The sequence below is a fragment of the Podarcis melisellensis genome (assembly GCF_964234715.1).
Source record: "Podarcis melisellensis genome assembly, chromosome: 3".
Classification (NCBI taxonomy): domain Eukaryota; kingdom Metazoa; phylum Chordata; class Lepidosauria; order Squamata; family Lacertidae; genus Podarcis; species Podarcis melisellensis.
Window position 1 is genome coordinate 64,802,148 of NC_138530.1, and position 26,469 is coordinate 64,828,616.

At 41.9% G+C, this 26,469-nt stretch overlaps 1 protein-coding gene across 3 annotated transcripts in view; it reads left to right on the top strand.

Moving 5' to 3' along the window:
- MTCL3 (MTCL family member 3) overlaps positions 1-23,125 on the top strand; it is a 28,286-nt gene extending 5,161 nt beyond the window's left edge. The window contains exons 3-9 of one of the 3 annotated variants that reach the window (XM_081907082.1): positions 138-362; positions 2,187-2,345; positions 8,333-8,404; positions 9,345-10,520; positions 12,701-13,078; positions 20,257-20,347; positions 22,976-23,125. In XM_081907082.1, coding sequence (XP_081763208.1) covers positions 138-362; positions 2,187-2,345; positions 8,333-8,404; positions 9,345-10,520; positions 12,701-12,811 — 1,743 coding nt within the window. In that variant the 3' untranslated portion in view covers positions 12,812-13,078; positions 20,257-20,347; positions 22,976-23,125. The remainder of the gene's footprint in view (positions 1-137; positions 363-2,186; positions 2,346-8,332; positions 8,405-9,344; positions 10,521-12,700; positions 13,079-20,256; positions 20,348-22,975) is intronic. The other 2 variants (XM_081907083.1, XM_081907084.1) reach the window with 2 other exon arrangements.
- Positions 23,126-26,469: the final 3,344 nt, after the last annotated feature.

Here is a 26,469-nt window from a genome sequence, read left to right on the forward strand (position 1 = left end):
ACACAAAGGTGCTGTTTGTTATTGCTTTTAGTAATAGCACTAAAGGTTACTTTAATTTTTATTTATTTATTACTTTAATTTATGTGAACTAACCTTTTATGGTGGATTTCTGTCTGTCCTGTCTGAATGGGTGTCAGAATGAGATAGACGAGCTAAGGACTGAGATGGATGAGATGAGGGACAGCTTCTTCGAAGAGGATGCCTGCCAACTGCAGGAAATGCGCCATGAATTGGAGAGGGCCAATAAAAATTGCAGGATCCTCCAGTATCGCCTTCGAAAAGCAGAGCGCAAGAGGCTCCGCTATGCAGAAACTGGGGAGATTGATGGAGAACTTCTACGTAGCTTGGAGCAAGACCTAAAGGTACCATGGGGTCAGAAATTGGCAAATGGTAGAGGGAGCTCATGAGGGGAAGAACACTTAGGCTAAGAAGTTGCTTTGTTGCTTTGACAGTTGTTTCATTGACCTCTGTATAAAGCTACCCAAGGCTCTACAGAGGCCATTTGAATGGGCAAATGTGTCCAACCTTGTAGTTGATACACTACAATATATCTCACAAATATGTGATGCAAACCTTGATGATGCAATCACATTTGATTTAAAGAAACTGCAACATAATATAATTACGTTAAAGGCCTAGATCTTTTCCTCCTACATTATGACTAGTTAGCCAAATTTGTATTCCCTTTCCATATTAAAATTTTCAGTGGTATGTTTTCTACCTTTTCTCATCACTAGATTGAAAGACAGTCTGTATTCTAATTAACCGTATTTCATAGACAATTATGTTTCCCATAAGAACAAGTGAGTCATTCTCTCCTGCTGCTTTCTGGTAAATAGCAGGTTTCTGGGTTGTTTCCAGCCAATCATTTTTCCTTTGACTTGCTGTAACTAGGGAAACTAAAATTAAAGCCACAATCTTATGTAGGCTTGTTTGGGGGGAAGGCTATTGAAAGTGATCATTGATTTTGAAAAGATATCAAACTGTAAATATAATAGCATGCTAAACAAAATGTTAAAAAGGCTAGTTGAATGTTAATAGATAGAGCTGTGTACCGATAGATGAAATTGAATCTTACAGATTTTTACTTTTAATGGTTGTTATACTAAGTCTACACCAAGATATCTAATAGTTCCTTTTCTGCTTGTTTTTACAATTTTAAAGCACCACATGTACTGTTTTGAAATATATTCATTTTTTGTCATATCTTCAGTTTTTTATCTTCATACCCATTAACCTAACCTGATCTTTCAAGGTATGAAGATAAGATGTGAGTAAAATCCACGTAAATGTGTAAAGTGACAAAGCCTGTAAATTTAGAAAACAGATGAAGTACAATTTTATGAACAATCCTCATTGTTAGAAGTAAAAGGCTTCTTAAGTATTTTTCATTGCATTCACTTTTACAGTGGCATACAGAAGCCACACATCTTTAAAACAATTTGTGCCCTACTCAGACATACCAGTTAATTTTTTTTCCTGCCCAATTAAAATTTGTAACCTTGAATTCTAAAGCATTAATGGATTCATCAGCCAAGGGGTACAGCCCCAGTTTTCATGTTAGTGTGAAGGAGATATTTCTACTAAGAAAAGTGAATGTAACTAAGACTCCCAGCTTCAAATAAAGCTTTTGGTTGGGCTGTGCCTAGTCTTCTAATGGAGAGAGATGGTATTTGATGTGGGAGTTCCAGTCACTTCTTAGCCATGTAATAATTAGGAGTACATTGGACTGCATGAACTAAGCCCCAATTAGGCTCCTTGGTGGGGAGAGTAATTTATTCAACTTCTAATGGAATTGAACATTGTGGTCCCTTCCAACTCTGCCGTTCTATGATTCTATGTAACTAACAGAATTGGAAGGGAATCTAGAGGGAATGTGGTTGAACCCCAGACTCAATGCAGGATCTGTAGTGCAGGATGCAACTACAACAAACCTGACAGACAATTGCTCAGCCTCTTCTTAAATACTCAGGAGATCCCACACCTGGTGATACAATTTGTTCCACTGTCACACAACTCTTACCATTAGGAATATTGAGTGGAAATATACCTCCTAACTGGTCAGAATGCTACTCTAGCTTCAGAATTATCTACCCCAACTCAGTTTTTGTTGGCAGACTACTCATATAACATAGTTCTGCTATAGATTTCTCCTTATTTAAAGTTTTAAACACTGTTGCATTTAGGTTGCAAAGGATGTTTCAGTGAGACTTCACCATGAGCTGGAAAATGTGGAAGAAAAACGCACCACCACAGAAGATGAAAATGACAAGCTAAGACAGAAGCTAATCGAAGTAGAGATTGCTAAGCAGGCTCTGCAGAATGAACTTGACAAGATGAAAGAGGTCAGTACTCACCCCTTTCCTTTGGGAATTGGGGAATATGGCAAGTTTTTGCCCCACCCTGAATTTCGTAACTGTTTAAATAGCAGTCGGTGTGCTTAATGGAAAGCGGGCAACCTGCATACAGAGTTACAGCTGCAGCCCAGTTTTGCTATCCTGCTTCTTTTGAATGTCCAATCTTTTCTAGTTCTTCATTTTGTGAGAGCGATGTCTCTCATGCAAGTGAACTAATTTCTGTTGGTTTAGTTGTTGAGTCACTGCATTTCATTTGAACTACAATAAAACGTCCACAGTGTTTGAAACATGAAGAGGTTTCAAGCCGGTTTTGCATGTGGTTGCTGTTTTACTGAATAAGCAACCGCATGTTGCTTTCCTTGTGAGTCATGAAATTCAGCCTTTGAATAGCAGTTTGCCTCTTTAGATGTGGATTGTACAGTAGCTAACGACTGCAGTTGACTTCTCTTTCTTGCTTCTGCCAGGATAAAACTCCTGAATATCTTTCTTGCATTATTTGCTTCAGCATTTGCTCTGACAAGTCCCACATGGGATTCATATTTCACCAGAGATCTATTTCTTTGGCTGTTATCTTTATTATGGTGATTCAATTATGTTTTGTGAAATTTAAGAGACAGGCTCAAACACTAAATTTCTTACCTGGAATAGTCAAGACATAAATGGATGTTATGGGGGGGATTACTATCATTGATGTATTTAAAAATCATGAATAGTATTGAGAACCCTGATTTGGGGGGATTTCAGTCTTCTCTTGATTGCTCATTAACTTGCCGTTGAATCACAGTTGTTGGATTTTGATAATACCAACGAAATGGCAGAGTGTTGAGCTCTTTCTGCTTACCAGTTCATCTGCTTCAGTTAAGTTCTTTAGCACAAAACTGGTGAATAGTCAATAGATCTCTTTATAGCAGTGTCAACAGGTAACCTATGAGTGATAAGAGGTAAACATTGCTTGGACTACAACACACACTGAAAATTAAAATCAAAGTTTTACCTTGACACTAGCAATACCCTGGGGGGTCGGGGGGGAAGGAACTGAATGCTCAGTTTTTGTTTTTCTGTGATAGAATATGGAAAAAGTTGTTTCCATAATTTGTTTGGGTATGATGATGAAGTTGATGGCAGTAAGTAAGACATTGCAGGTTTTTTTTAAAAAGCAAAAATCATTTCCATGGTATATGTGAGAGATGGGAGTCAGTGTGCAAAAGAATCCTGGTATCACAGATCCCTGCAATACTTGCCAACATATTTCAGGGCCTTAGAAGAGAAGAAATACTTTTGTACATAGCTCAGCAGTATATTGCATTCCTTGCACATGGGCCTAACTACATGTTTTATGGAAATGCACATAACAGGCTGTTTATGTGTTTTTAAGAAAAGCAGCATTGGGAGGGGGTTTGAACTGAAAAGTGATGGTGGGGTGCTTAACTATTTCCCTGCTGGCTGCTGTGGCACGTCAAACGACCTCTCCTACCATACTCTCTTTCCCATGGTCTATGCACATACTGTATTCTGTTTTATTATATATAAGATTTATAGCCTACCCCACATCATGTATGATCTTGGAGCAGGTTGCAACAAATAAATATAAATAGATAAAATGAATACTTTTTATAGATTCTGGTTTTTAAAAATGTATTACAGGCCTTCGATCCGGACATATTAATATCCAAAGGGCTGCAGGAGGTGGGGAAGTTTTCAGTTGTCACTGGAACTGAACAGATCAGGAGGTGACCAAAGTTGATGGGCCTAGAATTCCACATCTGCTAATGCAGAGAAGGCCCTGTTTGCAGAGTCATTGACTATTTTTCTTTCTCTGTCAATTGTGGTACCTTCAAAAGGTCTTCACCAACTGACCTCAAAGCCCAGCTGGATTGTTTGGAGAAATATAGGTACATATTCACTGAAACACCTCTAAACATGAGAGCAAAGGTGGAACACAAAGGGGTTGCGTATACCTTCTCTTCCTTCTTCTCCACAGCTAACTGTGCTCTACCAAGCTGCTTTCCCCTCTGTTTTTCTTTCTTTCTGTTTCAGATATTTGCATATAATGTATCATTAGCCTGTTCAATCCCCAGCATCATCATTTAAAGAATCTCAGATAATCAGATGAAACTGAAAAAAGATTATCTCAACAAGCAGGAACTTTTGAGCCTTCAGCATCTTCATGGCAGAGATACTCTGGGGCTGTGTTGAGATGATGAGTAGCCCCAATTACCTGTTCAGGCAGATACACATAGGAAGGACAATACTGTGTTGCACCTATGTATGGGTCAGTGTAAGAAAAAATACCCCCCCCCTTTCGGCCCTCCAAGTAGCAAGGCAATTTTTATGAGGCTTCAACAAGTACACAACCGGGAATAAATAAAAAGCTTGCAAAGAAGGGACTTGCAAAGAAGGTTAAAGTAAATAAGGATATAATATCTCATTGGTTTCACTGCCAGGGCTTGTTATCCTCAGTGTGTTACATGCCTGCCTGTGAAACTTACACCTGGTTTTTCTAGGGGGGTTGGCTTGAGTCTAGGCAGGTTGTGAGAGATCCCAGATGGTACCTTGTATTAAGCCATTTAACACAGAATCAAAGTCTCCAGAGGAAAAGCGTTGTGTAACCAGCGAAGTGAGTTTAGTGAACAATGTGAACAATGTGCTGTTTTCTCATGGATGTGTTTTGAAAGACAATCTGTTTGACAGTGCTATCTGTGAGCCTGTGTCAGAGAAACATCAGCTCAGACTTGATCTTGCTGTGCAAGCTTGAATTCCTGAACTGCGATAGTAACCAGGACTACATGCGCAAGAGGGGAGAGAGAGAGGAAGGCTGCTGTAGAGACTGAGATGGGAAGAAAAGGTCATCATCATTCTCTGGCATTTCAGTGCTCTGCCTGCTTTTAGATTAAAATATTGGGACATGAATTTGACTTCTAGGGACTTTGTCATGTTTATCCCACCTTACTTTTTCTCCTTTTTTGATAATCCTGTTTTAGTAATATATATATTTATAATAAAAAGGCTAACACAAGGAAAACCACCCTTACTCTTTGCTAAAGCAGGGCTCTGTGTAGAGCCAGCACACTTTGATGTAAAAGCCTTCATGGCCTATGGGAATGTTGAGGCTGGTAGCAATACTGGATTATATACCAAGTCCATGAACTATAAGCCCCTCCTTTGCAGGCTGAGCACTAGTTTTTGTGTCACAACCTAGCAGGAACATTTGGAAGGTCAATGTAGGTCTTTGGTATTATGTACCAAAGGCAAACTTTGGTAGACTCTCACTAATTTGTGAGTGAGTATGAGGGAATATGCCAGGCTTGGAAATTATAAAGGTGGAAATTTGTTCTATTTTTTTGTTGGTTCTTCCTAATATATGAGAAGCCTACTATAGTTACACCTGGTAGGAGCATCAAACCTCTATCCTTTGGGAAACATTTACTGCTGATTCAAATGGTGCCGAAAAAGATCCAGGGGCTAGGGTGGAAGTAATGGCTGACCAAGTGTTTCTACAAGTACAGCTGTGCTTACTCACTGTTAATATGCACAAGCTGCAGATATTTCACTGATCCCCTCATATGAAGCTGCTCTCTAGGAAATGTTAGCTGTATCTGCAGTTGTGTGAGATCAAATATTACCGGTACTTCTTCCATACAGCCTTAGCAAGCATGGCCAATGGATGATGGGAGCTGTAGTTCAGCAACATCTGGAGGGCCAGTGGTTCCCTGTACCAACCCTAGATGGAACTATTTACTAACATTTGAACCACCCATTTAGATTCCAGGGTCTTTTTCCTCTTGTCTTGAATTATAATGAAAGGCTAAATGCATGATAGTTGTCATATAGAGAAGCCTGAGAGATCATTTTAGTTGAAACTTCTCTCTAATGACTTCCCTGCTTTAGGTTTCAGATGGCTGGCCATCAAGCTTAGGAGGTATTTGCTGAGCACATGCTGCCATTCTGCTTGCCTAGAATAAAGAGAAACTTAGGTTCATTTAAAGCCTGATTGATAGTGACTGTCCTGGGAGCTCAGTTACCAGAAAAATACCATGCTAGGGGTTTGACTACACCTTTAATTTGAATAGATATCAGCAGTTTGCATCCTCGATAATATGATTCAGTGTAATAATTATAACAGTGCCAGTGCACCAGGGCCTCTTTTTGCACTGAAAATGTTCAGAGATGAGAATTCCTACCAACTGGAAACTTGGACCTCTTGATTCATAGCACTAAAGATCATGTCTTGAGAACATTTCCATTTGGAAGGAGCAGGGTGTGTTGGGGAGGATTTTCAAGAATACCTCATGCAGATTAATCTTATGCCTTTTAACATGGGTTAAGCATTCTCCCTGCCCTCGTAATATCATAGTGATTAACTTGGCCTGGAAACATACAGCTCAAGAGAAAGAAAGAAAAACACACATTGCCCAGCAGATGTCAACCTGATAATAATAACAAAGGATTATTGCAGTGAATAGGAACAAGTGTGGCAGGGCGATGGGTAAGAGAAAGAAGAATAGTCTTCTGCTTTTTGCTCTATCAAAATGTGCATTGGGTTAGATTCAGACTTAGTCATGCCTAGTGTATTCACTAAGTTGAGCTCTTATATTTCACTGGGTCTTTCACTAGGCTGGATGTGTGTGTGGATTGCATGGAGGTGTCAGCACTGCTGACTGAACTGATCTCTCCTTTCTGCCCTCCCAACAGATACGTGGCATTCCTGCCAGCAGAGCCCAGTGGGAAGTTCCCAAATGGCATATTCTGAAGCTGGGGAAGGGGGAATGGTTGAGCTGGCCTGGGATCCACAGGATCCTGAGCCAGTCTTGCTGCCATGATACCAATTGCCATCTCAGCCTGTGATTGGGGTTGAGCCCAATCTTCTTGTACCCCCTGACCTTCCACCATGGCCACTCTGCAAAGCCCCGTGAGTGGGGTGGGGGTTAGGATTGCAGAAAAAGTGTAAACCTGAAGAGGACTTTTCCCTCCTCACATTCTGCAAGGAACCCCACCCAATACTAGGATTGGGCACTGTTGGTCATTTGTTAGACTTCCAGATGAGTTCCTGACTGAGCTATCATCCAGAGTGCTGGCCCTGTTCCCAGAACTTGCAGTGTGACTGGATGTTCCCAGCAAGGATGAATATTTCCTTTGCTCCAGAATTGCCACAATGTGATAATGTAAAATGGATGATACCCCTAAGTTCATGTAAATGCAAGTACTCTGGCTAAATTGAGTTGCAGATGGCCTTATTTTGTTGTGTTTTTCAGTAGCAACATGATACTAAAAGCAACTTAAACTACATGCATTTGATTATTAAAAAAGAAGATAGAGGAAAGTGGTAAACTGCTAGGTGTTCTACTGAAAGATTAGTATATTGCATACTAAAATAACTCCTAAGGTATGCTTCATATTCAAAGGAAAGATAAAAAAGGTTTTCATATTTGGTAACCTATGCATTAGACAGGTAAAAGAGGCTATTAACTTGTCATAAAATGTTTTTCACAAAGCTCTGGTCCCCAGTATTCATAAAGATGTAGGGCACGTTGGGAAAGTTTAAACAGCATTTGTCAACTCAGCGATGCAGAACTGCAGGGTATAGCAGCACCCTAAGGTTGCATCATCTACCTCTGGTGTGGTGAAAAAAGATATGAAAGCATGTAGATCTCTTTTAAACTACAGGATTTCTAAGTCGATTTTTAAGGGGGGGTAGTTTTTTTAAAAAAATGCATAATTTGTTTCTGATACTACTTTGACAATTTAATTTATTAAGAATAATAATTACAGAATGGTATTGTTTTGTATGGCATTATCCTGATATTGTTCCAAGGTAAATGTCTCTGGATTGTGGAGCCGCAAATGTTATGAAAAAGATAGCTGGAAGTTTTGTCTGTTTCAAATGATGCTTTAATGGATTTGCATTGTGTACACTTTTCATCCATCTGTTGACTACATCTGACCTTTATGTCCTCCCCCTGATCTTTCTTTTATAGCAGTCCATGAAAAGAAGGGGAAGCAAGGACCTGCAGAAATCAGAGAAAAAGTCACAGCAGACACCCACCGAGGTGAGCTCAAAGGTACCTGCCTATTCTATGGTCTAGCTTATGGCTTTTCTACCCCACATTTTCTCCCAGGAGCTCAAACTGGCATATATACTTCTCACCCTTCCCATTATATCCTCACAATAACCCAGTGAGTTAGGTTAGGCTGAGAGTCAGTAGCTGGCACAAGGTCACCCAATGGGATTCATGGCTGGTTGAGACTTTGAACCCTGGTCTCCCAGTCTTTTACTCCAACCAGTATACTGGGCATGGAATGCAAAGATCCATGAGTGCAAGTGTTTCCTTAGTCAAGCATAGGAAATCTGCTGCTGTTTTTATGGCACTTGTTTGCAAGAACACGACCCAAATATTAATTATAATTAATTCTCAGTATCTATACATCTAAAGTGCAAAGCCTGGACTACTGTTGAATGGCTATAACAGTGATAAACACAGATCACTACTTATTTCACTAATTATATGGCAATAAATGTCACAAACTATTCCTTGTAGGATAACGTTGCCCTTCATTTTATAATGCCAGGAGTAAGAATCCCTTGGTCAGAATCTCAGCTATTCCTCAGGGGCACTTAAACAGATCAACGTATTGTAGATAAACCCCTAAAAATAAAAAAATGTGTGAATGCATCGGACACAAATATTTTTATTTATAATTGGTTTGGGGGATTTTAGCTATGCTTTATCTATGAATAAGGTTCCTGAATCTCCTTTAGATGTAGCCTCAAATTTTGCTCTTATGGCACAGCGCAGATGTTTTTGTAATTGAAATCTGGGTCAAATGGAGGCTTGCCTCTATTGAAATGAATGTAGGGCGGGAAGACTCCCACTATGTTCTTCGAGGGCCAGTAGTCCACACTTCAGTATTTTCTTTTGTTGAATTGCCAAGTGGTGTTTTGGCTTGCACGCATGAAGTAACTGTTGCATAACCTTTTCCTTTTGTAAGGAGGACAGTGAGGATCTGAAATGCCAGTTGCAGTTTGTCAAAGAGGAAGCTGCCCTGATGAGGAAGAAGCTGGCCAAAATAGACAAGGAAAAGGACAGGTTTGAACATGACCTGCAGAAGTATCGGTCATTTTATGGTGACCTAGACAGTCCCTTACCCAAAGGGGAAGCAGGAGGCCCGCCTACCACAAGAGAATCAGAACTCAAGCTCCGTCTGAGATTGGTAGAAGAAGAAGCCAATATTCTGGGAAGGAAAATAGTGGAGCTGGAAGTGGAAAATAGAGGGCTGAAAGCAGAGCTGGATGACTTAAGGGGGGATGATTTTTCAGGGGCAGCCAACCCCCTCATGGGGGAGCAGAACGAATCCCTCTCAGAATTACGTCAGCATCTTCAGCTAGTTGAGGACGAAACTGAATTGCTGAGGAGGAACTTGGCTGATGTAGAAGAACAAAACAAGCGCATCACGACAGAGCTGAACAAATACAAATACAAGAGTGGGGCTCACGACAGTTCAAGGCACTACGATAGTGTCAAGATGGATGCACTGCAAGAGGAGCTCAAAGCTGCTCGCATGCAGATCAATGACCTCAGTGGTAAAGTCATGCAGCTCCAGTACGAGAACAGAGTCTTGATGTCCAACATGCAGCGCTATGATCTAGCCTCTCATCTGGGGATCCGGGGCAGCCCCAGAGACAGCGATGCTGAAAGTGACGCAGGGAAAAAAGAAAGTGATGATGACTCTCGGCCCCCACACCGCAAGCGTGAGGGGCCCATCGGTGGGGAAAGTGACTCGGAGGAGGTCCGCAACATACGTTGCCTGACCCCCACTAGAAGCTTCTACCCAACGCCGGCAGGGTGGCAGAAAAGCTTGACCGACCGGCAGCAAATGAAGGACATCCGTTGTGAGGCAGAACGCCTGGGCAAGACGATAGACCGCCTGATTTCAGACACAAGCACCATAATAACAGAGGCAAGAGTTTATGTGGCAAATGGGGACCTGTTTGGACTTATGGATGATGAAGATGATGGCAGTCGGATACGGGAGCATGAACTTCTTTACCGGATAAATGCCCAAATGAAGGCGTTCAGAAAAGAGCTTCAGACCTTTATTGACAGACTAGAAGTTCCGAAGTCTTCGGACGACCGAAGTACAGATGAACCTTTGTCAGTGAGTCAGGTAGATTTTTACCTATTAAGCCATCCAGGTAAAAAAAAAAATCTAGCCCAAGATGCCATGGATATTTGAGCCACATTTTCTTAAAATTCTTATATAATAGTCTTCCTTTTACATTTCTCTGGCTTAATTGTAAATTTGCCAGATTAATGTCTGCAACCCAATCACAATACAGTGGAACCTCAGTTTTCGAGCGTCTCGGAAGCCAAACGTTTTGGTTTTTGAACACTGAAAACCCAGAAGTAATTGTTTCCACTTTCAAACGTGCCTCAGAAGTCGCCTGGTTTCTGAGGCGCGTTTCTCAATTTTCTCAATTGAATCTTCCAACTGCCCATTGAGCTTCGGTTGTCGAACATTTCGGAAGTTGAACAGTCTTCCAGAATGGATTACGTTCAACAACAGAGATTCCACTGTATTGGATTCTCAAGACTGTGCGGGGCTGGCATCAGCGCTGGCAGTCACATTGGACCCATTGCCAAGACCCCCCCCATGGCTCCTCTGGCTTTCTTGCCTGGCCTTTCCATTAGGCCCCAAAGGGGCAAGAGAATGGCTGCCACTACCTGCTCTCTTGCTGGCTGGCTGGCTGGCTGGCCTCTGCCCTGGCAATCAATCATGTGGTATTGGCAAGGGGGAGCCAGCAGCACCATATTGCAGAAAGGAGGTGGTCTCACAGTGAGAGTGCTGCTGCTGTTTCCTGTGCCCCCACAAAAAATTAACAAACCAACCTGGAGCCATCACTAGGGCTACAAGAGCAAAATATTCATCTTTACAAGACATGCCAAATCTATTGTGGAGGTTGGCAGAAGACTCTCCCCACATCCAGTAATCCAGATGCAGGGAACATCCAGCTCATAATGTAGCTACAATCCCTTTCGACCTCCCAGTCAAGCCCATGAGTTCCTTTCCTCACTTGCCATGCCTCTCCTTACCCTGACCGCTCAGTGCAACAAATAGACTACTTAAAACAAAAAAATTTACAAGTACCAATGAAAGTCCTTTTTAAGTTTTCTGACTGTGCAGAGGGACTTTTTTTGGGGGGGGAGTCACAGTTGGGGAGAGAAGGTTAATCCCTTGCTCCCTAAATTTTCTCTCATCACAGATCAGTTATGCTTGGGGGGGAAAGCCCCCAATGGCTCCAATATGAGGGTTTAAAAAAAATCCTAATTGCTCCTATTGCAGCATTTTTAGGGAAGAGATTGCAAGTGAGCAGGATTAGCTTTCTCTTCACCATGCACTTTGACCTCCTCCCCATTGCCTGAAAATCACTGCCTCCCCATGTGGCAATTTGGCCTTTAAAAAGCCTCACATTTGTGAAATAGCCGGAATTGCCTTGGAGTCTCTTGCAGAAGCCTATGCACTAGTTTCTGAAACCTACCCCTACATTTTATAATTCATTGGAATGCAGGGTTAATAATCTAAATCATGTATTGCAATGTGCCTCTGCTTTGTCAAAGCTGCAGGGTTCATTTCTGCATTACGTGTGAAGGTTTTTTAAAATTAGGGCTGGCCCAGGCTGTCATCAGCTATAATGCTCTTGTATGTGGTGGGGCAATGCCTCCTTAAGATAAAACTTTTGAGGTGAGAGACAAATGCATGTGTATATTTTCCCCTTCAGAGATGGTAGAAAAATCCATTAGAATTATGTGTCAGGAAGTACAGATGCATATGCATGCTTCTCCGGTCATATACTACATAATATACATGGTAGGAGGTTGCAAATTTAGACTCAATGCGCCCCAAAAAATCAACAGCTTGCCAAGGTTTCAATTTGTCCTGACTTTCATGTTGAATGAATGGATGTGGTTTTAACCTTTCCTCTATCAGTAAATCATAGATGCAATGAATGTAGTGCTGCCCATTGCAAGTGGATGGAAAAGAAAAGTGAAATGAAATTTCACAAAGTGGCAAAAGGAAAAGCAAATAAAGGCATGGCAGCATTTTCATAAGACAGTTTTGATGTAATCTCAGATCTAAGGCAAGATAGTCAACTTCAGAATACCGTTGATGAGAATTGGTTTCCAAGATAAAAGAGATCTTTTGAAAACTGATCTGCTAAAACTAGTCAGCCCAAGCATACAGTGTCTTTGTAGGTCTAGGTTCCAGATACTGATTTTTCACTCTCTGGAAATTTGTTATTTATTGTTTCATTAATATAGCATTATCTTGTCTTTGTACCTTCCCAGATGTTCCAGCCTATCATTTTACTGATTCTCATCCTTGTATTATTTTCATCCCTTTCTTACACAACAATATTTAAGCTTGTCTTCCTTTTCACACTGTTCTTTGTGCTGTAGACCTTTTTTCATCATTTTACCATTCATTGTAGTATTATTTTCAGTTTGTTTTGTTTTGTCCATCCCTCCCAAGACAAGAAGTGCAAGAGCTATAAGTTTCTGTAGCCATCACTACTGTTGTAAAAACACTGAAGACTACTTGTTTGAAAGAAGGCAAACCAGCCCTTAGGTGCCAAAATGCAGTCACACAGGAAGCAACGACACACAGAGGACACCATCTCCACAATGGAATTGATCGTGGTCATAAAAAAAAAGCTAGGTAAGCAGGTTAAAAACAGATCTTCATTCTTTTTATTTATTTATTTTATTTTTAGGGGGGAAATGGGAATGAGGCTGTAAACAGCTAATAGCTATTTCACAGTACATTTAGTAAACTATACAATGGTAGAAATGTTGCAGGTTTCCCCTCCATGCAATGCTTATATTGTACTCATTGCAGTTTGTGTTCTTCAGAACAGAGCTGTGAATTTAAAATTGATTTTACATGGAGTTTGCCTGACTTCCTGGCAGTTGATATATATATATGCAGAGCTTCTACCAGGATCCTTTGGGAACTGAATGTATAGCTCCTAAGTCCAGGATCAATCCCCTGGAACACTGAATGACAACATCTTGTAGTGAATGTAGATTTGGTTTAGTTTAGAGTCTGATGATATCTGAGTGGTATAAAATGTCAGCGACAAATGTCAGAATAGCATGGATAATGATGTAGATCTGGCCTTTATTGACCAAAACCATGGTGAGATAGAAAAACGATGAAGGATTTCACTTCTTGTGTCAGCTCATCACTTATCAGATATTCTTCTGTATTCCTGAAGCCTCCTGGCCATATCTCAACTCTGCCTCTAGCCATTATTTTTCTTTACTGTAGCTTGCTGGGTTAAGGTCAAGGGAAAAACAAGCCTGAATAAGCTGTGCATGTCATTAAGAGCAGATCAATGTAGAAATTAAGCATGTCTTTCAGAGTAGACACAGAAACTGGTTTTTACAGTTTCCGTGTCTCCACAGAAAGCATACACAATATGGGACCCTCCAAGAAGAACACAGCCCACTAGGCAAAGGTTGTAGTTTACCAGCTTTCTTCCTGCCCACCCCCACAAGAGTGAGGCCAGGCTCTAAGCAGACCGGACCAAAAAGTAGCTTATTGATTCTGCTTGCACATCAGTGAGCTATGTTCAGCTTGGCAGGTCACGGTTTCACAGGTCTACCCCACAGTGAGGTTGCAAGCATCTAATTCCATCTCATCCCCAAATATGCCATATTTTTGTTTGAGGAAGGTAATGAATTATATTAGGAAATCACCCCAGGTGTTCTGTTTCCATTAACGTGAACACACACTTAAAAACAAGTCAATTTGGGGAAAACAGTGGAATGTTTGCCAATCCCATTGCCCTTTTGGAATACGTAGCTCAGTTGGTAGAGCATGATATTCTTAATCTCTGGGTTGTGGGTTCTAGCCCTAGCTTGGGCAAAAGATTCCTGCATTGCAGGGGGTTGGACTAGAGGACCTTTGTGGTCTTTTCCAGCTCTACAGTTCTGTGAAATGCTAGATATATGCTTTAGTGATGATGATCTGGTCCAACTCTCCTTTTTTTGTGTGGACCCTATTTCTGCATTTTCTTAAGATACAACCAGTTGCCTTTGCATCAGACAGATCACTGAGTAAGAGAGTTCTTAAACATCCTTAAAAAAATTCCTTCCAGTAGCACCTTAGAGACCAACTAAGTTTGTCATTGGTATGAGCTTTCGTGTGCATGCACACTTCTTCAGATACTGAAGAAGTATCTCTAAGGTGCTACTGGAAGGAATTTTTTTGTTTTGTTTTGACTACGGCAGACCAACACGGCTACCTACCTGTAACTTAAACATCCTGTCTCTCTCTCTTATTTCACCCCCCCCCCCAGTAAGATTACTTGGCAATGTCCCTCTACAGTCTGTGTTTCTCGCAATTTGCAATGCACCAGTTTCTTTCCTTCTTTCAAAAGAATCCCTTCTAGACAAAACATATCCCATAAATTCTCTGCACCAGAGAGGATTGTTGTTGTTTTTCTTTTTATCATTCCCTTGAGGGAGGGGAAGTCAGTTTAAGAGTCGATGACACAAACCCATAAGTTATTTTTTTTTTAGTTAATGACAGAAATGTGCTGACAATAAAATGGTAATTCTGTTTCCCCACCCCTCCTTAATAAATGTGCCATTAAACACTGAAGGGCGGGTTGTGCATTCACACCCAAGAAACGTCAGACTTTACTGTAACTGCTGCATTTTTACAACAGGGCAAGATCACGCTGCAACTCGATCATTACAGACCCTCCTGGGTGGTTTTAGGGCGAGACAACCAGAGCAATTGCACTAGGCCGCGAACTACCCAATTTCTTGGGCTCAAGTCAGCTTCACTTCGTATTTGGCAAAGCCCAGATAAAGAGAATTGAACCTTGGACCTTTTGCACACAAAGCATGTGTGTGATGGCTGATCTACAGCCCTTTCAAACTTACAAGTCTTCCTGGATGTCCCTGATAATGGGCTTATGCAAGTGCAGAATTTCACAGGTCTTAGGCAGAGTAACATTTACTAGCTTGAAAATTAAGGAATGTGGGATGAGTCACACAGTTCTCCCTCCACCCACCCTAATTGTGCAAGCCATCTCTGCCACTCTCAAATTAAATGGTGGTTTGAAAGCTCTCTTTCAAGAACATGGAGATTTCTTTCCACTGAAAATATTTTGTGCCTGGAGCTCCTGGTCGCAGATATAATAAGACAAGGATCTGGTGACATGTGTCACCAACACTTTGGAACCAGAGTGGAAGAAAGCAGGTGCCACTGTGAAGCAGAAATACACCCAGTCATTGGAATATAGAAATATTTGCCAGAAAGAGGGCCTGAATGTGTCATAACGAAAAGAAAGATGAACTGCTGATGACCTTCAGGGGTTGTTTACAACATGTGCAGGGCCTTAAGAACATCACACTCCAGTTCCTTTGCTAGGCTTGGAATAGACTGAATTAACTATGCTTCTGGAATGACAAGGGGAAACAAAATGCAGGAGAAAAACTTCTCAGTCTCATAATTTTAGAACTCAATGAAGCTGAATGTTGGAAGATTCAGGACAGACAAAGGGAGGTACTCCTTCACACACAACACAGTTAAACTTCAGAATTGGCCCCCACAAGGTGCAACAAAAACCACCAACTTTAAAGAAGGTTAGACAAATTCATAGAAGATAAGGCTGCCAGTGGTTACCAGTCATTGTGGCTATGATTTACATCCATTCTTGGAAGCAGTACAGTGGTACCTTGGTTTACAAACTTAATCCGTTCCTGAAGTCCACTCTTAAATCAAATCCATTCTTAAACCAAGGTGTGCTTTCCTGAATGAGACCTCCCGCTGCTGGTGCCCATCCACCGTTCAGCTTCCGTTTGTAGACCGAGGTAAAGTTCGCAAACTGGAACACTACTTCTGGTTTTGCATAGTCCGTAATCTGAATATTCATAGACAGGACTGTTCATAAACCGAGGTACCACTGTATGCCTCTGAATACCAGTTGCAGGGAGTCATTAATGAAGAGACAGCTGTTGCACTCAGGTCCTACACACTTGCTTCCCATAGGCATCTGGCTGGTTACTATGACAACAGGATGCTGGAACAGATGGGCCTTTGGCCTAATCTAGAAGGCCTCTTCTTTGGTACTTAAAGGTTTTACAGTGCACCAGGGCTAGAATGTTCTTTTCATTTTCTCATAGCCTTCAGCCTCGTAACTCTATATGCATATTTCTTGAATGAGACTAGAACATTTCTTCCTCGTATCAATATATGTTCAGGGCTGCAATATGTAATGGAACAGTCCAGTAACAGATTTACTTCTTCACCTGCTGTTTGTGAGAAGTAGGCCTTAATGTGGAATCGTATCACTAGGCTAGAACCTGAGAAATTACCATGTACCTCTTTCCTGTCATGATTGCATTGTTCTTGTTTTATCAGACTGAATGTACCAAAATATTTATGAGGAAGTGTATTTGGCCCATTTGCTAATATACCACTTAATACCTTCTGCAGTCTGTCTAAATCCTGGCAGTGCCTGGAGAAAGCCATTTTGACAGGTTGGAACTGAGGCAGATTATGCTCACAAACCTTTCAGCATATTCCATTGGAGTTCCAGTCAGCATAAGCAATGTGATTGAGAAATGTGCTCTGCAATGAACAGCTACCACCAGAAGGGAGGGGAAAGAAAGGGCAAGACATGTGTCCACAATTGCACTTCTATGGCACTACCTTTAGTCATAGATTTTGCATGCTCAGCATAGCATGATCTACCTAGAGGAGTAAATAAAGCCAGCATCCAAAGTTTGGCTCCAAATCCTTGCCTGATATAACTTCTGCGACGTCAGTGGGGGTGCTATTTAGGCAAGAATACACAAAGATGCTGTGTGAGACAAGGTGAGATAGGCTGGGCAAGCAGTATTTGTGAAAAGGAGCAGCAACAAGCTGAACCGTGTTGGAAAAGTGGCCTCTATGCTCAGGCTTTGGCCTGTGATGTCATCTTGATGTTCATGAAGCTCTTGTAGGTCTGTCTGCTCTTCCTTCGCTTTTCCCCTTTGCCTGGTACTCAGTGGTGGCACAAAAGCTGAAGGCCAGCCTTTTATCTCATAGGTCGCTAATTATTTCTCACAAAGGGCTATCTGTAGGCCTAAGTCCTAATAACAGTCACATTGGTTTTGCTAAGATACTGAACCAAAAGCTTAGGATGACATTGTACAGTGGTGCCCCGCAAGACGAACGCCTCGCAAGACGAAAAACCCGCTAGACGAAAGGGTTTTCCGTTTTGGAGGCGCTTCGTTTTGGAGACGCCTCCCCCCGCCGCCCGGCTTCGGGGCGGGAAAGCCTCCCCCCACCGCCCGGCTTCGGGGCATCGTCCCAATGCCGGGCGGCGGGGCGAGAAAGCCTCCCCCCGCCGCCCGGCTTCGGGGCATCGTCCCGATGCCGGGCGGTGGGGCGAGAAAGCCTCCCCCCGCCGCCCGGCATCGGGGCATTGTCCCGATGCCGGGCGGCGGGGCAGGAACGCCTCCCCCTGCCGCCCGGCTTCGGGTCATCGTCCCCATGCCGGGCGGCGGGGCGAGAAAGCCTCCCCCCGCCGCCCGGCATCAGGGCATCGTCCCGATGCCGGGCGGCGGGGCAGGAACGCCTCCCCCCACCGCCCGGCTTCGGGGCATCGTCCCAATGCCAGGCGGCGGGGCGAGAAAGCCTCCCCCCGCCGCCCGGCTTCGGGGCATCGTCCCGAAGCCGGGCGGCGGGGCAGGAACGCCTCGAAGCCGGGCGGCGGGGCCGCGAAGCCTGGGCGCGCTGGCAACTCTCCGCAAGGAGCGCTCCCGCTGCTTGCGGAGAGGTCCGCGAAGCCTGTCCTGGACCTCTTCTGAAGGCAGGCGGGGGGCAAAAGTCTTTGTCCCCCCTGCCTGCCTTCCCAGGGGCTTTTAAATCGCCCCGGACAGCGGAGAAGTCCTCCGCTGTCCCGGGCGATTTTAAAATGCCGCCCGCCAGAAGAGGTCGGGGGAAGGCGGTTTCCATAGGAACGCATTAATTGATTTTCAATGCATTCCTATGGAAAACCGTGCATCGCAAGACGAAAAACTCGCAAGACGAAGAGACTTGCGGAACAAATTAATTTCGTCTTGCGAGGCACCACTGTACAAATGTGCTCTTATCCTTGGTGCAAGGGGAAGTAGAGTTCATAGCAGAGCTGAATCATAAGCACATACTTTTCAGGCTTAAAACATCCTTCAGACACACTCTTCTGTGCCCCTCAATATGGAATGAAACACACATTTGTAATCTGATGGAAGCCAAGGACTGCATAGTTGACAATGTGTCTTGAAACCTAATAGGTTGTGGGGGCGGGGAGAGAGAATAACCATTTAAAAATGAGTCAACAATATAAGTATTTTGAGCCAATCATTTCCTGTGGGTTCCTGAATGCTGAAAAACATCTGCTACAAATACATTACATTTTTTTCCTTCAAATGGCTTTTGACCACCAGAGTGACTACTGTACCTCAGAGAAGATAACAATTTTAAATACAAAAATATATAATATATCGTGACATGCAGGTTACAGTTATGCTACTAAAACATTGGCAGATTAGCAGGAATCCATGGTAGATGCTGATGTGGAAAGGGTTCTGTGGTCTGAAGGCAAGCAAGTTTTTCTTTTAAGTCTTCATACCCATCCTGGGCAGTATAATTCTTACTTAACAAAGATGCTACAGAACACTTTCTGGAATGATACAGACTTGTATTGTGGTGGAGAGAAGGGGAGTTTGATCCTCAGAGCAGGAACTGAAAATGCCCCTCTGCTGTTTCACCAACACATTTTTAATGGAAAACAGAAGGGAAACAATTGCAATGGAAATCAAGTAGGAGAAAATAAACAACTTCACAGAAGCCAGTGAGACTTCTAATACAAGTACACACCGCAGACCTATGAGATCTTCCTGTAGTCTGTATATTCCTATGAAGTATGTGTTTTTAAGCACTATAGGTCAATGCTTGACTGTGTATGATAGGAGTGCATGTTCAAACCAAATTCTATAAAACGGCCATGAAGTATGCAGAGGTCACATTGTTTCGTGCCTTATGAATCTAAACCAGCTCCTTAAATTGTGCTGATCTGCTCGGCAACAGGCAGCCAGTGGAGACTTGGAATATTGTTCTTCTCTGCTCCAAGTGACCCCTCCACCCACCATGAGGTGGGGTCACTGAATTCCACACCAGCTGCAGCTGTTGAATAGTCTTCAAAGGCAACCACACAGAGTTCACAGCACACAGGCATTAAGGAAGATTGTTAGGTTTGATTCTCATTCTCATTTAAAGTTTTGTCTTTTTTGGCAGGGCACTGTGAGTTTGATAATATTTTTCAAACTGCTCTTCTCTATTGAAAGAAGGCTTTTTAAAAACAATAAAAGATTGAGCCACAGCTATTATTTTGAAGAAGGAGAAAATATGTAGATTTTTTGTAAAATGTGGTGGAACATTGCTATCCTATCTGTGCATCTGAAAATTCTCCAGGGAAAGAATGCTTCTTAAGAAAGAAAAAAAAAGATGACTGCCGTTTAATAAAAGAAATCTAAAACTGGCTATTGTCACTGCTCTAATATTTACACAGGCTGCTCTGGCAAGTTTTTAAAACTGTTCTCCACTATAAAACCTAAAAATGTCCTGGACACAAAGTTGTTTACATATAATATGAGAAGATATAAAGTTACAGGGCTGGGGATTGGAAGAGATTCTAAAACCATCCTCCGTGTGCTGACGTCACATGGAAACCAGCTGTTGGGATGATGCTAAACGGAACCGTTCTTCAGTTTGCAAAAAGTTGCAAAGTTGATCTAGTAGAGTTCCAAGAGCTCTCCTGGTTGAGAAGCTGATTGTTTTTCCTTTCTTTGAACGATTTCAGTATTTTCAGAACTGGAAGACTTTCACTGCTTTCACTACTACTTCACATTTGGACTGAAATACTTCTGAAAGATTTTTTTCCTCTATAAAAGGTAAGGTTTTTCTCCTACTTTAAACCTCATTGTTGTTTTATACTCATTTTTAGACTACGAGAATTTAAAAAAACATAAATTGAGAAGGGGCTATAGCATTGTGTCTAACGGCTTATTTTGGCATCTGTCTAGTTTTTCCTGTTGATGTGAATGTAGGTCAGTAATCATCTTACTAAGAAATGGATTATTTAAGGAAAGGCTGGGTGCACTTTTTGACAGAGGGAGTGTTTTTTTATTTAATCATTTGGCTCTTGATTTTCACTGCCTGAGTCTTGGATGCGTGTGTTCAAGTGCACAGTAGCTGGCTGCAGTTGTGATCAAAAGTAACTGTTTTGTAGCATGTACCTAACTATCTGGCACAGCTGAATGGCTGCGTTGCTGATAAATCAAAAGACAGCTCTCCCGGAGAGCTGACTTGTGCAACCACTTTTGTTCATCTCCGTTAAAACATAACACCTCCTTGGCTGATGTCACCATCTGTTATTTTTAGCTGCTGCCGTCCGTGCCCCAGAAGGGTATTTATTTCAAACTATTTGGACTTGTATGTGTGTTTGTATGCAGAGAGAGTGGGATAGAAGGAGAGTATAATGCTATACAGTTTTGCTTTCTTTTTTTAAAAAAGAAAACTTGTTTGCTTGACAACCAGTGGTGCAGATGTCATTGATTGTTGGCATACAGTTTACTGCTGTATTGAGCTACTGACCTTGTCTAGGACATGTCGAAAAGGATGGACGCCCTGCTGTTCCCCAAGGGAAACAAAAGCTGTGTCACACACTGCATGTTAGCTATTTCTTTTAAAAGGAAAAGGTTTCCTATTTACATGGAGAATGAGCTTTGATGTAAATTATCTGCCATGATTCTTCAACCAAGCCTTTATTTTTATTTTTCACATACCATATGGGTACAAATAATACAGGAAAGGGAAATTTAATTCTGCTCTCCCAGGGAGGAAAGGATCATCTGAGGAGAATAAGAGATGGAGATAAGGGACAGTCCCCTAAGGAATTTATCCACCATAATACCAGCTTGAGAATTTGGTACAAAATTAAACAGTGACCCAGTTTTCCACGTGTAAATGTCATGCTTGAGTGTCAGTATCAATGGGAGCAATTAGCAAGAAAATGTGGCAGATCCATAAGCAGCAATGGGAGCAAGTGAAGAGAACATGAATGAAATTTATATATATATATATGGGGCAGTATCAAGCATTGTGTGAGGAGGCCTCCTCTTACTCTCCACCCTCCTGCAGTTCCCCAACCCTCTGAAACAGTTTGGAGGGAGGTGCATATGAGGCTGCAGGGAGAGGGAGAGGAAGAGGAAGGAGGAGTTTTGTTGTGCAAGTGGAAGTCTGTTCTGCTAGCAGATGGGCACAGTTGGATATCACCCAAGACGTTGTTGGGTTGGGCCATCTGGATGTGTTTCACTAAGTTGCCCTTCAAGGACAATGACCACTTTGCTCAAGCCTTCTACTACTATAACGTGATTAATTTGCAAAAAAATGCTTCACAGCTTTTATTGCTGTTACCTTTACAGTAACCCTGCAAATAGGGTAACTTTCGTTCCCATTTTACAGAGGAGAAGCTGGAGGTCACAGAGTGTCTTGCCACGGAATGAATCTCAACTAGAAGAGGGACTTGGGTCCAGGTTTTCTGAGTCCAAGGCAATTCTCTAACAATGGGTCCATCTGACATGGGCTAATCTGCTGAGAGTGCTTGGGGCAAAGCGGGACCTGTCATAGGGCAAAAATTTGAGTTATGTGACCTCCAGCTCTTTCCAACCATCCCATTCTATGTTACATGTAATGCAATGACTACTTTGGTGCTCTTCCGGAACTTGATTGCATTTGGTTGGTCTCCAGTGTGGTTTCAGAAATGTAGTTTGGTGGGAAACAGATTGTACACTGCAAGGATTGCTTTAAGCAACCAAGTAATAATTGCAGAAATGCTTTGTGCTCCTTTGTTTTACATCTACTGAGCTTTGCTGCAAAAGCATGCATTGCAAGAATGCAATCAATACACATTAAGGTGAAATGCATTATATTTATGCTTGTCCTGTAATGCACCTATATCTTAATGCTTCTCAAGATCATTGCTTTTTTACATTGCCTTATTTTATTGCTTTGCACGGGAACCTGCAGATTGACCAGTCTTCATACAGTTGAAGTCAAAGTAATAAAAGTCTTGTAATTCATCTGAATAAGTCTGCTCAGAGGTAACTGTAGCACCCCTCCAAATACTGTGCAGCTTCATTTTGTTAGAAAATCAAACCTAGTGATTTTACATTATTGTAAACTTTTAAAAATATTGAAATGGCTGCACAAGCTCTATTTCAAATGACATTTAGACTGCAAATGAGCTTTCAGGGCAGTGGAAACTTTATGTAAGAATTTGTTTTTGAGCAACAGTCATTTCAGCCCCTGGCAGTCAGCTAGAACTTTGGCCTAAGAAATCGTGGAAGCTTTATCTGCTGACTGTTTCCTAGTTGAAGCCAAGACCTTTGCTTAAACAATCATTCCCTCTTGGCCGCTCCTCATTTTTTTATTAAGAATATTGTGTTGTATTTGAACAGCTCAGTTACCAGCAGTGACCCTCATTTGTAATAAAGCTGCCCTGATTTTTTTCCTGGCAGGTATAAACACAAAAGAATTTACTGGATCCAGAGTCAGCTTTAGAAAGTTAAGCAAAGAGAGGAGAAAAGAGCGAGCCCTTTGGAGCTTCAGAGTCCTGTGAAATGTCTGGGTGAGCTCCAGAGAAAGAAAGGCTTGAATGTTTCATCACGCAGGTGAGAGACACTCAGTAGCATACATATGATTTTAAAGAGGAACAATAAGGAATTTGTCATCCCTTCTCACGCTGCAAATACATACTTGTCTACGGCTACTTTCCTTCCCCAAGAAATATATTGGCTATTTATTGGTTTCATTTATTGATCACTCATCATGTTGACGTAACCCCTGGGTGGTTTCCAACTTATAAAAATATGAAACTAAGATGCAGGCAGCAAGACACCAATCAAAAATATACTTATTTGTCACTGAGGTAGCAAGCCTGTGTCTAGGTTGTGTTTCTTAGGAATATAAGGAGAACACAAGGGTCATCTAGTCCAACCCCCTGCAATGCAGAAATCTCAGGAGGGCAAAGGAGGCCATCACCCATTCCTTGGGAATTGACAGGTGTTTCCTTCTAGTAGCTCTAGATATTGTTTGTGGCTGCCAAGCAAGACTCCTTTCTGTAGTCTTGAGGGGGGTGAGAGAATTCCCCTAAGCAACTTCCTTGACTTCTTGGCATGTACAGTGAAGGACACAAGGGGTGGGGTGAAAGGGGTGCTCCCTAAGCCCCAAACCACATTGTGAAAAGAACTCGATCTCATCTATGATTTGCACACATATAGAGTCTGCTCAGAAGGACTACAGAATGTGCATAGGCCATGCAGGGTCAGTGCGCGTCATCCCAACCCTAGAAATCTGTTGTACAAACAAACCATGTTGCATGAGCAGGGCTTTGGTGAACTGTCGTTTAAAAAGATGTAGGGAGGAATTCCGTGCGGCGCTGTGGCAATTGTTCTGTAAGTGCAAGCATTTTAGCTTGGCAAGCAAAGCATTTTCCCTGTGCGTTCTTCTGGGGATCCCCCCCCCCCGGAGCCAATTGGGGGGGCACAGGAGAAGGAGAAAGGGAGAAGCACTGTTGTGCTAGCACAAATTATTGTGTTGGATTCTGTTAGTGGACTTGTTAATTGAATCCAGCTTATATAATAGTTTTTTGTATTTGGGGTTAGGACATCAGAAATATACAGTGGCAATTTTTTTTAGCCCCCCATAAGGAAGGCCTAAAATTTTATTATGGTCATCCTTTCTCCAGCCTTGACAATGTTGGTTTGAATTTAGAAAATAAAATCACAGTATGATTTTAAGCATGAAGAGCATCCTTATTGTGGGGTGGAGATAGGTAGACTACAAGGAAGCAGTAGACCACTGACCAATAATCACCTAGTGACTGTTGGTTGCTGGGATATTGGTCTGATCCTGCAAGCTATCTCTTATATGCTTAAGCAGTAATGAATACTCAAAAACACTTAAGACTGATGAGCTCTGCACAGTTAATATACGTAGATGGCTGTGGGGATTCTTGTGAAGCAAAAGTATAGATTCTGCAAGATTGAAGTCAGCCTACCATTGTTGTACAGATCGCCCCTCCGTGTGTCTGTGTGTGTGTATTTGTTTATTGGGAAGAGCAAATGGAGAGATTGACTGCATCAGTTCCAAATCATCTTCATTAGCAAACTTACTATCTTTAGATTCTTGGCTGCCTTGTCAACAGAGTGTGAGATAGTAGGACATGGACTGTGTCTTGGTCATTCCAGGCCTAGCAAGATTGGAGGGTTTTGATTTCCACTGCCGGGCACCAGGGAGAACAGAGGTTGCTCAGCATTACCTTGCAAGACTGAGTATCACAATCCTGGACAGCTGCTCATGTTTGAATGTGTACTTTTTATTTTAATGAAAATAAAATTTAATTTAATTTCTTAATTTAGACAAATAGCAGATCTTTTGGTGATTATGCCACACATCTCTTTTTGCATAGGTTTTAAAATTATTTGTATTTTGTAAAAATATGTTTAAAAGATAAAGACAAAGAAACTACTTTTCCAAATACAACATTGCAAATGCAAAAATATAATACTTAAATAAGTCAATCAATTGTGCTTGTGTTCTGCTAGACCAAATGCTTAATTTTATGGCATTGCTAATCTATAGACATGTATTTCTGTCTGGATTATTTTTCTTCCAACATAATGTATGTTTTCCATAAAGTTAATCAGAGTCATTCATAAAGTTAATCAGAGCTTTAGTGCTGAACCATGTCTTAATAATAGTAAGTAGTTTACCCATCATAACATTCCATATCTTTCTGCACCATGCTTCTATGATAAGCATTTTTGCACCTGCTAAGAAATTACTTACCAAGATCCTGTGCCTGCTTTTAATTAAATTGTGCAAATCATGTAAATGCTCTGCCTGGCGTATATAGATTATGCAGCTCCTGTTTCATCTTTGAAACATCTTCCGAGAACCTTGTATGGTTTTGCAAAACCATTAGAAATATTTAAAAAATCAACATGTTCAGCATTGCATTTTTAGTAGTCTTGTGAATATAAAATACCACTGGAGTAAAATAAAAATAAAAACAGTTCCTGCATATGTTGAGATTACAGGAGCTGTCATGCATTTGTTCCTTCTCCACAGATTTTGAATTTCCTCCATTTCCATTTTGCCAGAGATTAAGAGCAGAATCCAATCTCACACCCACCCTTCTTGCCAGCTGCCATGGTAGATGATCAAGCCCAATTCTTGCAGCAGTCCAATTCCATCATGTGATGACAGTGAGATTGGCTTGGAATCCAGTGGATCCCAGGCCAGCTAAGTCTTCGCCTTGGAAGGCCCTGTTTCAGAGCTTTCTCTGGTCTCCACTAGTGAAAAATCCACCTGTGTATTGCTTGTTCAGCAGGAGGCCAGCTCAGGCAGAACAACTGAGCAGATTGTTCTGTTGTTGTGTTATATGTATTTTAAAGCAAGAGGTATAGAATTATACTCTGCAACCAACCTTTAATGCAGATTGTTTGATTTCCCTGTTTCTTTGCTCTTCTCCTTTGCGCTTGACCCAAAAGCTGGAGCCAGAGGCAAGTAAGGCTTGCCGTTCCGTAACTCCCACACATTCCAGGAAAGTCTTAGAAGAGAAAAGAGGTGCACAGACATTTCTCTGTTCGGCCACTGCAGCTATGGACCTACGGACACAACTGGAGAGCACAACTGAGAGGAACTGGAATAAAGAGAAGATGGAACTTCTGGAGCGCTTTGACAATGAAAGGAAAGAATGGGAATGCCAGTGGAAGGTCATGCAGAAGAAAATAGAAGAGGTATTTTTGGGTTCTTTTCCATGTCAGCAACTAACATGATGATACTGTCTTAAGCAAAGTCCCAAAACTTAAAAAGATGCTTTCACCAAAGAATCCATAGGGTTGGAATGAATCAGCCATTGTGTCTATGCCACTGTTCAGAAGCAGGGGTGGTGGTGGGGAGTTCTTCACCACTTATTGTATAAACATTGAAGCATGATGCCTTTTGG